General features: G+C 30.0%; 1 protein-coding gene across 1 annotated transcript; it reads left to right on the top strand.

Moving 5' to 3' along the window:
- LOC109325739 (trithorax group protein osa-like) lies at window positions 1,580-6,205 on the top strand. Its single transcript, XM_019558275.1, has 3 exons — window positions 1,580-1,723; window positions 2,821-3,105; window positions 4,890-6,205. Exons 1-3 carry the CDS (start codon window positions 1,580-1,582, stop codon window positions 6,018-6,020), a joined length of 1,560 nt encoding a protein of 519 aa, XP_019413820.1. The 3' UTR covers window positions 6,021-6,205.

Raw genomic sequence — 15,990 nt, 5'->3', positions numbered from 1 at the left:
ATTTTTAAACAAATAGTAAAAAATAGTTTTAATCATGTGTTTAAGGTTGTATAGTAGGAGATGATGAGCTTTTGGAGAGTAAACTTTGCATGAGGTATTGACATGTGTCTCTAAGAAGAAAATTTTGTATCAGGTATTGACATGTGTCCATATGAGTTTTTTTGTTATATATTTATTATTTATTTAATGAGTCATTATGCTTATATTTTTAAATAAATAGTAAAAGATAGTTTTAATCATGTGTGTAGGGTTGTATAGTATGAGGTGATGAACTTTTGGAGGAGAAACTTTGCACGAGGTATTGACATGTGTCCTTAAGTAGAAAACTTTGCATGAGGTATTGACATGTGTCCCTAAGAAGAAAACTTTGCATAAGGTATTGACAGGTGTCCCTAGAATTTTTTTTGTTATATATTTATTATTTATTTAATGAGTCATTATGTTTATATTTTTAAACAAATAGTAAAAGATAGTTTTAATCATGTGTATAAGGTTGTATAGTAAGAGGTGATGAGCTTTTGGAGGCGAAACTTTGCATGAGATATTGACATGTGTCCCTAAGAAGCAAACTTTGCATAAAGTATTGACATGTGTCCTATAAGAGTTTTTTTTGTTATATATTTATTATTATTTATTTAATGAGTTATTATGTTTATATTTTTAAACAAATAGTAAAAGATAGTTTTAATCATGTGTATAAGGTTGTATAGTAAGAGGTAATGAGTTTTTGGAGGGGAAACTTTATATGAGGTATTGACATGTGTCCCTAAAAAGCAAACTTTGCATGAAATATTGACATGTGTCCCTATAGGAGTTTTTTTTGTTACGTAGTAAATAAACTACCTCATAAGTTTTTTTTAGCTTCTTATGTCCTTGGGATAAATGCTAACTTAGAAAAATTAATGAATAATAAATTAATGAATAATGAATTTAATGATTTAACTGATAGTAATATGTAATATAATTCATAGTAATATTAGTAATATTATTTATTAGTAATATGTGATATTTATTAGTGATATTATTTAATAGTAATATATTACTATTAAATACCTTTGACTATTTAATAGTAATATAGTTGATAGAGAAATGATAATTGCTATGACAAATTATATTTGTTTATGCATGATAAATGATAATTGTTATGACAAATTATATTTGTTTATGCATGAGAAATGATGTCTCTTGATAGAAGAATAGGAAAAAATAGGATACTACAAACTATTCATTGGATATACATAGGATTATATGGTTTTTTGGTAAAAATTAAAAGATACCAAAAGCAAAATAGAGAATCACTAATTATATCATGATATGGTGGTTATATTGAGTTTTGACTTTATTAAGTAGTATAGATATAGATATTAAAATTAAAAGTTTCATTAAAATGGATTTAAAATTTTAACCTAATTAGGTTGGATTCTGAAATGATAATTTTTTTATTTTCATTTTTAATAAAGAATTTTCATCTAATTCAGTTCTTTACAAATACCAAACCTGGTGTTACAGAAAAGCAAAGTAACACCAACACCTTTCTCTCTCACTCAACTCTTCTCTATTTCATCTTCAAACTCCACCAATGGCGTCTGGATCACCCAGTCGCACCAATTCTGGCTCCAAGGGCTTCGATTTCAATTCTTCCGATAACATCCTCTGTGCATACGAAGACTTCGGCAACAACAAGGATTCCAATTCCAATGGCAATCTCACCGATCCATCTAAGGTATATTTACCCATCTCCTCTCTCTGTCGTTTTTCACGTTCGTTTGTATATTTTTATCAATTAAGAACAATTTCCGAACATGGGTCTCGCCCTTTGGAAGAACAAAGTGATTAGGGTTTATAAAGCTAACTCTTTTAGCCATAAAAAATATATATCGGTTATGGTGGAAATAATATTTGTTCTTAGTGTCTCTTGTCAGCTTCGATCGTATTTTTTATTTGAATTATTAACACTATATGGTAACATAATTAATTTTAGGTTGATAACATCGTAGGACATTTGGTGGATGAATTTATTGAATACTTTTACCACGGAATGAAATTTTTACATTGAATATTTAGCCTCTGAATGCATATTTTGAAATCTATGTTCTTTGAGGTTTAAACTTTTTTTAGAATTGATGATTTTTTTTTCCGGATTGGCAATGTCTTCATGGTCTTTATTATTCAAGTAGCTTTTAGAAAGTCAACATGAAAATGCTTAGAGTTCTGCGTTTGACGTGGACAATGTTGCCGTATGCCTAATACATGAGCTGGTTTTATTCTATGAAACACAGACATGAACATGACATGCATATGTAAATAAAATTGAGACTTTAAGCAAAAAGATTCGTTATTTATAATATGGCAGAGCTGAAAAATTAATATTTAAATTGGATTGTGTCGTCGTGCATTACAACTTACAAGTGTTGATTTCTGAGATGTGTTCGACAAACGACACAACACCAAAATATTGTGTCCTTTATAGGTTTTAATAATAGAGTAAAGAAAAATATCAACCAGCTGAGAAGGACATAAAAAATGTTTTTATCATACTATGCATTTTGAGTAGTCAGGCCTATTGATAGTTATGGGTTGTTTTTTATTGAGTGAAGTAATAAGGTGACATTGATTCATTGTGTTAAGTTCTTATTGTGGATGGTTGGGTTTTTTATTTACTTAGAACTGTTATGCTTGCTTAATTTTATTTTTTTCTTGAGCATTCTCAAGGTCATTGTTTCTCATATGCATGTATGTGCTTGAAATAATTATGAATCACATGTACCTTTCATGCCTATCTAGTGATTTTAAATCTCATATACGCAAACATTTTGGCAGGATTTTCACAAATCAAGGATGGCAAGAACATCAATGTTTCCTCCTGCTTATAATCCACCTGAAGATTCTTTAAATCAAGATGTGATTGCAACGGTAGAGAAGAGTATGAAAAAATACACTGAAAACCTCATGCGGTTTCTTGAAGGAATCAGTTCAAGGCTATCCCAGCTGGAATTATATTGCTACAATCTTGACAAATCAATTGGTGAAATGAGATCTGATTTAAATCGTGACCATGGGGAGCAAGACTCAAAGCTCAAATCTCTTGAAAAGCACATTGAGGAAGTAAGTTGGAGTTTTGGTTAATAATCTCTGAGATAGCATGTTTGCCATTTAAACTATACTTTGTTTTACTTGTTTTGATGTGCTTAATATACTGCTTTAGATTTAGGTTGCACACATACAACTACCTACCCATACCGATAATGTTCTGGATATGGAATATAGTAAACTTCAAAAACTAAGGTACTTGGGAGTATATTTTAAAAATTATTATTACAAGGCCTGTTGCCTGTTGCCTTTTGCTACTACTGGAGTCTATAATGTGAGTCCTTAATCTCTAAACTAGTTCACCTGACTTCGGAGAAGCATTGATGTAGAACCAATGCACTAAAAACTCTATAAATCCATGACAATATTTATTGATAATTGTAAGAGATATAATCATCAAACATGAAAGGGGTATTTGTGAGTCTCATTTGACATGTGGTCGAATAATAAAATAAAAAAAGAGCGGCCCAATGCACGAGGGTTCCACCTAGTGTAGTTTGGGGAGTGCACATGTACGCAACCTTATCCTCAAAAGCAAAGAGGCTGTTACTAGTGACAACTAATCAAACACAAAGCTAAAATAATAACATGATTTCAAGATTAGGCAAATCTTGTCAGAAAAAAATCAAAAGTAACATGCTTATCCATTCTGTATCAAACGTACTAGAACTAAATACACATCACACGGTATCAATGGTTCATGAAATTGTTTACGCTCGTGATTCCTCTATTTTTCATCTCCCCTTCACCTGTCCAATCGATCTATGTCTTCCTGATGGGAGTTTTTATTAGACCCTCATAATTATGCACCACAACATTGAAGATGAATTGATGAATCACCAGTTCATGAATTAGCAAAGAATATCAGCCATGTAGACAGGGATCATGATCAGAAATGCTGAAAAACATGAAGTCAAACATGGCGAAGGCCTCTCTACCTTTTTTGGGTCTGCTTTGTAGTAGTAGAACCCTATGCATCTGCATTTTTAGGCTTGGATTAGCATACTGCCATGCAATGTATCAGGTGCATAACTGCATGTACCTCAACATACCTGTGTTCAGGATGTACCTGGTATGCATACTACAACACCAGAGTAGTATCCATGCATCCCAGTTTTAGTTCAACAACAATAACAACCAAGCTTTTATCCTACTAGGTGGGGTCGGCTGCATGGACCGAACAATGCTATAATGTTCTATCATAAATCATGTTAATTGACAAAGCATTGAGTTCTCAGTCTTTCTTTATCACTGCTCTAAGTTTTAGTTCACAATTAAAAAAAATATTGGCAACAGATGAATGCTGAATAGCAGCGGCATCTTGTTCTCATCATGTGTGGTGAAATTACATGTAATTGAACTGAAAATTACCTGTGCACAGTGAGAGTTTTACTGTAATTAAAACATCTTTTTCTATGAATTGAAAAACATTCTTTCCGAATCTGCAAACCCAACCGTAGACTTACTTTGGTTTTCAAATCATTAATATACTTTGAACTTCGAGGTTGTCAACCTGATTTTTATGCAGTGTTTTTAAATTAAGAATCTCCTATTGCTAGAATATTCTACTTTCCCATGATACTGTTCTATAGACTACATGGAAACTGATTTTCAGGTTGGGGGTAGTGTGCTACGTTATAAGCACTGAGTTCACATTGTCCTTTTTTTTTTAATAAAACCAGTGTCATTTATTGACATGTTTTATGTAGGTGTTCACTTTTTGGCTGACCATGTTTGTTTTGTTCAGTAGACATCATTTGGTTGTCCATGTATTCGTTTTTCTTATGTTGTGTATGCAGGTCCACAGATCTGTACAAATCTTAAGAGACAAGCAAGAGCTAGCTGAGACTCAGAAAGAATTAGCTAAGCTTCAACTTGCTCCAAAAGACTCAACTTCCTCAAGCCATTCACAGTCCAATGAGGAGAAATCTTTGCCTTCTACCGCTGATCCAAAAAAGACTGATAATGCATCTGATGCAAACAACCAGCAGTTAGCTCTTGCCTTGCCTCATCAAATTGCTCCCCAGCAGCAACCAGCGCCGCCACCACCTCAAGCTCCAGAACCAAATGTGAACCAAGCCACTCCACAACCTTCTTATTATATGCCGCAAAGACCTTTGCCCAATCCACAAGCCGTGGCCCAACACCCCCAAAATCAGTATTTATCTTCTGATCAGCAATACCGGGTGGCTCCACAACCAACACCACCATCTCAAGTAACCCCATCTCCACCTGTGCATCAATTTTCTCAGTATCAGCAACCACAGCAGCAGCAGCAATGGCCTCAGCAGGTGCAACCTCAACAACCACAACCACCCTCAATGCAACAATCTCAAATGAGACCCCCCTCATCAACTGTGTATCCTCCATACCAACCAAGTCAAGCAACAAATCAGTCTCCCACAGAAACACTGCCAAACAACATGCCATATTCTGGGGCTCCTCCTCAAGGAACTAACCGTGCTGATGCTGTGCTATATGGATATGGAGGAGGAAGTGGTAGAACAGTTCCGCCACAGCAACCTCCACCCCAGCAGATGAAGGGCTCTTTTCCTGGACAACAAGGAGACGCATATGGACCACCTGCTAGCGCATACATGATGTATGATAGTGGTGAGGGAGGAAGAACACATCATCCACCCCAACAACAACTTCCTCATTATGCTCAAGCCGGATATCCTCCAACAAGCCCTTCTCATCAGAACCCCAATCTTAGAGTCAGAAATCCGGACCAGTCACAATTTTTCCGCAACCATCCCCACAGCGAGTTGATCGAGAAACTGGTGAGCATGGGATTCAGGGGTGATCATGTTGCGAGTGTGATACAGAGGATGGATGAGAGTGAACAGCCTATAGATTTCAACTCTGTACTTGACAGGTTGAATGTGCATGGCTCTGTGGGTCCCCAAAGAGGAGGATGGTCAGGGTAAAGCTACTACATTTCCAGAATGTACTGTTTGAACGTTACAAAACACTTGAATCATTGCGTCTTTTATTATGCATGGAATAAAAGTTTTATGTAATGTGCATGATTTGTTCATAGGTAAATGTTTGAGGTGTGAGTATTATCTGGTTTTTATATATGAGGAAAACCCATCACTTGCTCTTTTATTTTATTTTGAAGAAATATGTGGGACTTTTAATTATTGGTAATCTACCCGTTTTATCACATTCTTTACGGTTCATCATCAATCATGTTTGCAATTTGCAAAGATCGTATATTTATATTAAATCATATGAACTCCACCAATAATAAAAGAGTATATAGAAGAGAGTTAAAAAGGTGTGTTTTAATCATTGCTCAAAACAAATCGTAAAAATCTAGTTGTTTTATTTAGTTAAGATTAGAGAAATAATAAAACTCTTAGGCTAGAAATATTCATCAATATGGAGTCGATATGTTGGTGGAACAACACTAGATTTCATGAGTCCAAAGTCAAAAAACACAGATTCAATCCCGTGAGAGACATTCACCGGAAAAGACAATGTAATATTTTGCATATCTCATCATCTCTCTAATCTTGTTTTCTATTCAGAGTTGATGATATATGCAAAGATGAAAGAGAAAAGGTCAAATCTATTTGGCTATTGCCATTTGGAGATGGAAGAGTGTGTATCTGCTGTATTACACTTTATGTGCTATGTGATTGTGATTTGTTGAAAAAAATGTATTGAAGTTAAAATTTAATTATGAAGTAATTTTCTGATTAATCATAATTTATGGTATATGAAATGACATAATTATAAGATAAAAGACGTGTAAGATGTGCTCACGAGATGAAGAGGTGTTTGCTTCTACTATAGATTTATTTGCATTCTTAGAAATATTATCATTGGGTATGTTATTATGTGATATATTAAAATATATATTTAATTGATATTTAAAACTTTTGATAATTTTTATTTAAATTCATGAGAATAATGAAAAGTTTGTTTGTTTATGATATACAAATTCTTAGAAATATGTAGTATAATTATCTAAATACCCATATTTTATATAAAAATATATTTATTTTATTTATCATTGGTGTTATATAATTTTTCGTCAACTCTAAATATTTTTTCAAGTGAGATTAATATTTTTATACAATATAACTAAGAAAATATATATTATATGTTGACCGTTGTTAAATGATTAAGAAAATATGTTATGAAAATGTTAGAACTATTTCAAATATTTAGTATGAAACATTTAGGGATGCATGCTTTGCTTGTGGTTTATTTAAGGATGATAGAGAATATAATGAAGCTCTAAGAGAAGTAAAGGATTGGGGCTACTTGAGGAAATTATTTATCACAATATTTTTATACACATCAATGAATAGGCCAAATCATGTTTCGGAGAACACGTGGCAATTGTTATTTGATGAAATTCTTTACGATCAAAGAAATATCTTCAATAATCTAGGTATTCAACAATTATGTTACATTATATTATTAAAACTTTGTTTTATTTAAATAGCTTATATTATATAACACATTTTATACCTTATAGGGTTGGTGCTTATGGATGAACAACTATAAAAGCTAACTTTATTGGAGATTGAAAACTTACTTGAAGGAAATCGAAGGAGTTTCAAAGACTATCCTTCAATGCCATATCCAAATGGGTATATAACAAGTCAATTAGGCAATAGACTATATATCAAGAGCTTAATTATGATATAGATGAATTAAAGAGAAATTTTCATACTCTTTTCAACTCTTTAAGATGATAACACATAGTTTCATTTCATATCATGCATAAGAACAATATAAGATATACAAGACTACAATGCAAGTTGTTAACCATCGACAAGGTTGCATGTTTTTTTATATGGTTATGGAGGAACTGGAAAAACGCACATGTGGTGAACTCTAACATATGCATCGAGATTTCAAAAATATATTGTATTGACTGTGGCTTCAAGTGGTATAGCTTCTTTATTATTACCTGGGGTAAGACATCACATTCTAAATTCAGATTTTCAGTTAAGGATGACAAAATGGGCTTGGCTCAACGGGCCAGCCCGTTCAAATAGGTGTTTTGAGCAGACCGGGCTAGGGGGTTTTAGCCCAAAAGCCTGTTTTCAACCTGTTTTGGAAGCCCATTTTTTAGACGGGTCATGGAGGGTCGGGCCGGGCTGGCCCGGCGGGCCAACATTAAGATTAAAGTTTATTTGTCTATCATGTTGCTCATTGCAATTAAGTTAAACTTTTACAATTTAACTTATGTTTGGATGCTTAAACATATAATTCTTCTTTCTCATTGTAAAATGAACATTTAATATTTAATTATGTACTTATCTATTATCTTCACTATTATCCAATTATTGTACTTGTTATCATATAAATGTGAAGTTTCACTGACAATTAGGTGTGTTTAAATCAAATTTAAACATTTAATTAATTGAAATGGGAAATTGGAAACTCAAACAGAATTACTGATTTTGATTCCTTTAGAAAATTATTTGAATTCGACTGGGTTTCAATTTATATTTTTAATGTAGTCGAATTCAAATTAAATTGAGTAATATATATACTTTATTGTGATTAATTTATGATATAATAGTTTTAATTCTTATACACCTTTTAAAACTTAGGAGTTATAAGATCTATTGTGAACTAGGAGTCTAAAAGTTTAAGACTATGGTGGTTTATTGTTTAGAATTTACAAGTTTTATACTAATGCAATATGTTATTATGAGATTGTGTCTTTTGTTTGTGGCTTTTTGTTTTAAAAGACATTTATGAATTGTTTGAATTATTTATTTTTGTCTAAAAGCTTTAGTGTGTGTTTTAAAAAAAATCGGGTCATCCCGACGGTCTGCCAGCCCTGCCAAATATGGGTCGGGCTAGCATTTTGAGCTCTTTTAACAATAAGGGTTGGGTCGGGCCAACCCATATTCTGACGGGCCAGACCGAGTCGGGCCGAGCTGGCCCACATTGCCACCCCTAATTTCAGTACCAACTTTTGACAACTCTCTTTGCAATATTCATTAAGGGTTAGTTTGAGAGTTGGATTTTGGAGGGGAAGGAATGGAAAGGGAAGACTTGTGAGCCATGAAATACACTTGTGAGATGACTCTCAAGCCTTCCATTTCCCTTCCTTCCCCTCCAAAATCCAACTCCCAAACAAGTCATAAGGGACTAAACTTATAGAATTATTGAAACAAACAAAGTTAATTATATGAGATGAAGCTCAAATGACACATAAGTTTTGCTTCGAAGCACTTGATAAAAGTCTTTGTGACATCTTGGAAACAACAAATGACTCAATTTTGTTTGGAGGAAAGGTTGTAGTATTTGGAGGTGATTTTAGACAAATATTATTGGTGGTTCCAAAAGGTTGTCGTTCAAATACTGTGCATGCAACAATTAAAGTATCTTATATTTGGCATCAATGTACAAATTTTAACTCTTACAAAGAACATGTGTTTACAAAATCATGACAATAAATCAGATATCAAGCAATTCTCTGACTAGATACTAAAGATGGGAAATGGAAAATTATCCAAGCCTAATGATGGTTGTGCTGAAATTGATATCACAAAGGAACTTCTGATTGTAGATTATGACAACCTAATTGATGCGATAGTCTCTAGCACGTACCCAAACTTACAAGAACATTATAAGGATGAACAATTTCTTCAATATATAGCAATACTTGTATCAACATTGAGATTGTTGATCAGATCAATGAATATGTTCTCATGAAAATTCCAAGTAAAGCATTCAATTTTATTTAATATGCACATTATGTTAAATGTATTAAAATTATTATATTTACATTAATAACTATTCTAATGTATATTTACAAGCGATGAAAAGAATATTTGAGCCCAAATGAAGTTGATATATCTGATACTAATGACAATGAAGCATTCAACATATTAACTCCTGAATTTCTAAATTCACTTTCAACGTCAAGCCTTCCAAATTATAAGATCAAGCTGAAAGTAGGCACCTCGATTATGTTATTAAGGAATTTAGATCAGTCTGAAGGGTTATGTAATGGTACAAGGTTGATAGTTAAGAAAATGACTAATCATGTACTTGAGACAATGTCGGAAAAAACAATGAAAATATAACTTACATTACTAGGTTATCAATGTCACTAGAGATGTCAGAACGGGCTACCCGGATGGGTTCGGGCTAGTTCACGTCGGGTTCGAGCTAAATTGAGGTGGACTAAAAAGTCTGGATACAATTTATGCATATCAAGTGATAACCCAAACCCGCGCTAATTGGGTTGCAGTTGTGGCGGGCCGACCCGCATAAACTAAAAAATATTTTTTTAATTTTTTTTACACATTTAATCTATTCAAAAAAATATGTATCATTTGATATTAATATATAACTTTTCTTAACATATTTGTTATGCCAAATGCAACCAAACTTATAGATCTAATGTCATTGTATTTAAGTTAAGGTGTGATGTTAAATCCACGTGTATGATTTTTAACATAACTATTTTATTAAATCTCTCAATTCTAGTTGACTCTCACTCTATAACACAATATAATTTGTAGCTCCACTTTAATATATAAACATTTGGATACTAACAAAAATATTATGTTTTTGTATGTTTTTTGTCAACACTTTCATCGTGAACTATTCTATCAAATTTGGTTGTATGTAGTTCTCTATGATAACAATTTATGTTGATTTTAGTTTTGTTGTAAACATTATTTTCTTTATTATATTTTTGTGGTAAAAATTAAATCTAATTAAATACACAATAACATAATACTTATTACTTATTTTTTATTATAAGTTGTTTTGTAAATTTTCATTTAGTGCTTATTACCAAGCCAAAAGTCTCAAAAAAGATTAAAACATATAAGTAAAACGGATAGCCCGAACCCGCCTGGGTAAGCCCGACCCGAGCCCGAATTTATAATAGTTCGGTCGGGCCAGGCTAAAAAGCCCGAATTTAATAAAAAAAATACCTAAAATGATACCCAAACCCTATAAATTTTCGGGCTTTGGCGGCCGGTCGGACCCGCCCATTTTGATAGCTCTAAATGTGACCATCCCGATCTCCATGACCTTTACACTTATCAGAAGATAGTTCCCTATAATTGTGTCATACACTATGGCAATCATCAAATTGCAAGGTTAAATACTAGAGAGTGTTAGATTGTATTTACCTAGACGAGTATTTAGTCATGGTCAGTTGTATGTAGTTGTTTCAAAAGTACAGAGTAAAAAGAGATTGAAGATATTGATACAAAACAAGGATGGTAAATCATTGAAGACAACAACAAATGTCGTTTATAAAGAAGTTTTTCAAAATCTTTAACATGTATTATGTAACTTATTTTACATTATGTTTAAAATATTTATTTCTAACTATTACATCTTTTTTAAATAATAGATTCAATATCATATAATTGTACAACAATTTTACATCAACAATTAAATACATACAAAGTAATGTTTATGAGTTAATCTTTAATCACATTCTCCTTTTAAAAAACATTATGTTATTTTCAGTCAAAATTCATTCAACTTTTTGTAGCACATTTCCTTTTTTTTAACATTACATGTTCAATATCATTTCTTTGTACTACCATCTTTACATTAGCAATGAATTACTACAAAATATGTTTTAGTAGGTACTCCTCAATAACATTTCATTTAACAAGTTATGTAATCACTATTTAATTAAATCCATACAATACATATTATTACTCGTGCGAATATACTAGTCTCCTACTAGTTTGTATGAAAAGAAGAATTAGTAGGAAGGATGGGTGTAATTTTTAAACTTGGAAATAATACATTCTTAAGCTAATGAAAAGAGTGAGGATCAACTTACTTTAAGAGTAAATTTTTTAATCTTATTCATCATTCTAATCATCAATTCTATGAACATCGAATAACTTAGATCTACTCTATAATTTAAACCATTAAATTTTCTTAGAATTAATGGTTATGATGAAGTTACTCTTCAAGTAAGTGGATCCCTCTCATTGAAAAACCACATATTTTCCTAAGGAAGTTTTCTTGGAGAAATTTTTTTATGTGCAACTCGAAAGTTGAAACAAACACAAATATATATTATTTCTAGCTTATTCTGAGGAATAAATTTTTGTAACCCAAAACAAATGTCCCCTCAACATAATAGTCAAAGGATTTCACTGTTTGCTAGTCCAATGAGCATATTGTATTTCTCATAACTGCGTGTTAACTTTAATTTAATACATGACTAATGTAAAATAATAATATCTTTTGTAATAATATGTAAGTAGAAATAAAAGTTGAAACTTTTCCATGTAAAATTATAGTTTAATATACATTTATTGATGTTATTATAAGATTTTTTATATTATTAGTCGGGTGCTTTATTCATTATTCTTGTGTTAAATATTATTATATCAAATATAATTAATAAATATAAATGGTATATTGATTGTATATATATTTTAAGTACATGAACATTAAAGTAATGATATTATATTATATATTATATAAAACATATTTAGTAAATCATATGGTCAACATTAATAATTATATTTGCTATTGTATAATAATTTAATAAAAATATATATGGTAAATATTAATGACTGTCTTTAAGCTATTAAACATGGTTATAAAAATCATATTGTGCACATCAAATCATATTTATTGTTCTAATTGACACTTGTCGGAAAGAATAATCACACACTCCAAAAGGGACGGATGAATAACCTTGATATTTCTACTACAAAACTAGTTTGCACATGAAAAATACATATTTTCAAAATCACAGTAAAAGTTTAAACACTATACATGTAACATTGTCAACAGTTCAAATATTTACCAATTGAGTTATATATCATAAATAACAACACTTACCTTATACATTTATTATAACTAGAATGGTGAACTAGAACGGTGATAGGCATTTCATGTCTGTCAATTTACATTTTACTTTTTCGTATCAAATATTTAAGTTTTATATATTTTATTTTAACAAATTATAATATATTTTAAAATTGAACTTACTTTATATTTGATTTTTATTAGGTGTACTTTCTATTATATTTTTTTGTCTTTGTTTTAGTGGTCAAATTAAAGTGAGAGAGTGTCTAATATATTGGTAGTGGTTATATATGAATATATGGTTTTTTGAAGAGAAAAGAATCAAAAATTGTTAAAGACAAAATAATAAATTTATATATAGGATATATGTATTGCTACTGATATGGTACAAATAACTTAAGAGTGGGTATAGTCAAATGGAAGTAAAGTAATGGCATTGATATGATATAGTATTATTGATATTTTATCTATATCAAAATACTCATATCATGTTACATCAATTCAATTAGTAGTTAATTAATTAAATTACATACCAATTTAAAGTATATATTTTATAATAAATTTATAAATATTAATATTATTAACATATAAATTGATTATTATAATAGTTCAAACATTGATTATGTTACAAATAACTAATGGGTTAAAAGTTTAAATTCTTAATGTGTTCTTTTAAACATTGAAAATTTCAATTTATAAACTGATTTTGATCGACATAATATGATATAAATTGATCAATTTTGATTTCAATTTTCAATTTTATCAGATTTAATTGATTTACATGCACATTTGGTCATTCGTAAAAAAGAAATACATTTGTCTATTATGCATCTCATGAACCAGTCATTTTACTTTCAAGGTTTATTAGTATCTTCATTACCAATAAATTTTGGGTGTGTTTGATTTAATTATTTTATATTCCCATTTTCAATGAACTCAGAAAATGAATGTAAAAATATGTTTATATTGTTGTTTCATTCATGTTTCAGAAAACATAAGGTTCATTTATGGAAATAAGAAAATGTTATTTCTAGCATTTAAAAAATGAGAGAATGGAATTTTTAATTTTTTTAACAATTTTGTTACTCCATTTGTTTTATATACTTTGATGTTATAACTTTTCCATATTATTCCAAAACATAAAAAAAAACAAATCAATAACTTTTTCTAGACATAACAATTTTCCAGAGATGCTATTGAAATAGTTTGATGCTGAATGTAGTAACATATGACTTTAGTATGAAAATTGTTGTTCATTCAGGTAACTAATTTTATTTTAACTTTGACTTTTGTTGAGAACACTTAACATGATTGTTAGTAGTATGTTGTGACATTCTAGATGTCTTTGTGATAGTTAATGACCGATCCAACAGTTAAATTTGAATATATTATTGACAAAAATCCATTAAAAAATAAAACATAATTAGCAAAGGTAAAGCCACTTGCATGATTAAAATACCTCAAGCATGAAAATACCTCAAGCATCTCTCTTTCTTATTGTTCAAATTCAAATGCCATTTATATTTAACTAAGACGTTGATATGTTGATTTAGTGATATAAAATCCTATTAGATCTCCAAAATCAATAGTTCAATTTATATAAATGACACTTGTTGAGAGATACAATTATAAAAATAAAAAAATTTAATTCATTAATAAAAAAAATAGAAATACCCTTATTAGTATAAAAAAAAATTATTTTCAAACGAAACAAGCGAGTTGCTTACGGGGACTTGATATGCGACTCTATATTCGCTTTCCCGTCAGTTTTGTTTGACGTCCTTTTCATCCACATCGTTTTAAATTCTTTGAATCTCTCGTTGCCTTCTGTAGCGTCATGTCCTTTCACCCTCTCATAATCAATTTAGCTCAAAATAGCAATTGGAAAATGCTAACTACTTATTTTAAGTATAAATTCAAAAACAATAACTCTTATTAAATTATCCTATATTATGTGATAACCAAAATATTAAATATTTGATTCTTAGAAACGACACTTATTTAAAGAAGAAACAACTATATACTTCAAAAAAAGATTAATTCACTACATATAAAGTAATAAATATTATTCATAGTAACAAAGCAAATCATCCTACATTTGTTATAGAGTATATATCATTATTTATTAAGAGCATTAGGTTGAGTCACATAACTAAGAATAAACAAAGTGGCAAAACGTGAAATTTCGATCAGTTTTATCAAACAGGTTGTATGATGAAAATTAGTTTACTGTAGTGCCATCTATTTTTTTTTTACTTTAGTTAATATTTCTTTACAAAATATGATGAAAATTAATTAATTTAACATTTCTTTTTATTATTATTCAAATCTAGCAATAGACTGAATTAAGTATTACCTAATAATTATAATGACATGATCCAGTACATTTCGTGTAAGTATTGGACTTCTTTCGTGTATCTTCCTTTTCAGGTGATGTAAAAATAAAAAAGTTTATGAATATATCAATATAATTAATATTTATATCCAGTTAATATAAATAAAACAAAATAAAATATCTCCTTACACAAATAAATATCCTATCTAGTCAAATTTACTTATTGTTTTAATGTGTATTATCTTTTTATAATATATTTTAAAATAAAAATTTATCAAAAGAAGAATTAGAAAACGCATATTAAATAATCAATAAATTTAAGAAAATAAGATATTTCATAACATAAAAATACACTTTATAATCTAAATAAAATTACAACATAAATATGAATGAGTCTACACTTTTCCTTACAATATATTAACCTAACATATAAAGGAAAGTTAAATTTCTAACATATCCCAAAAGCGAAATTGATGTTAAAAGAATCCGATTTTTATGGCAGATAGAAATATCCAAAATTTTCAGGACTCATCTTTGTTACAAAAACAAAGACTAAATTAAATAAAAATTTGAACAAAGACTAAATTAAATAAAAATTTGAACAAGACAAAATTTGAACAAGACAAAATTTGAACATAGTTCCAAAAGAAAACTAAAAGTGAAAGCAACATCAAACGTAAAGAGTCCAAGTAAGTTGAAAAAACATGACTAGGTTTTCTCGCTTCAATTAATTAATTAATTAAATAAAAAACGTGGAACACCTTTCTTCTTCATCA

Source organism: Lupinus angustifolius, chromosome LG13 (genome assembly GCF_001865875.1).
Source record: "Lupinus angustifolius cultivar Tanjil chromosome LG13, LupAngTanjil_v1.0, whole genome shotgun sequence".
Taxonomy (NCBI): Eukaryota; Viridiplantae; Streptophyta; class Magnoliopsida; order Fabales; family Fabaceae; genus Lupinus; species Lupinus angustifolius.
Note: the sequence above shows the minus strand (reverse complement) of the source record. Positions and strands in the feature narration are given on the sequence as shown.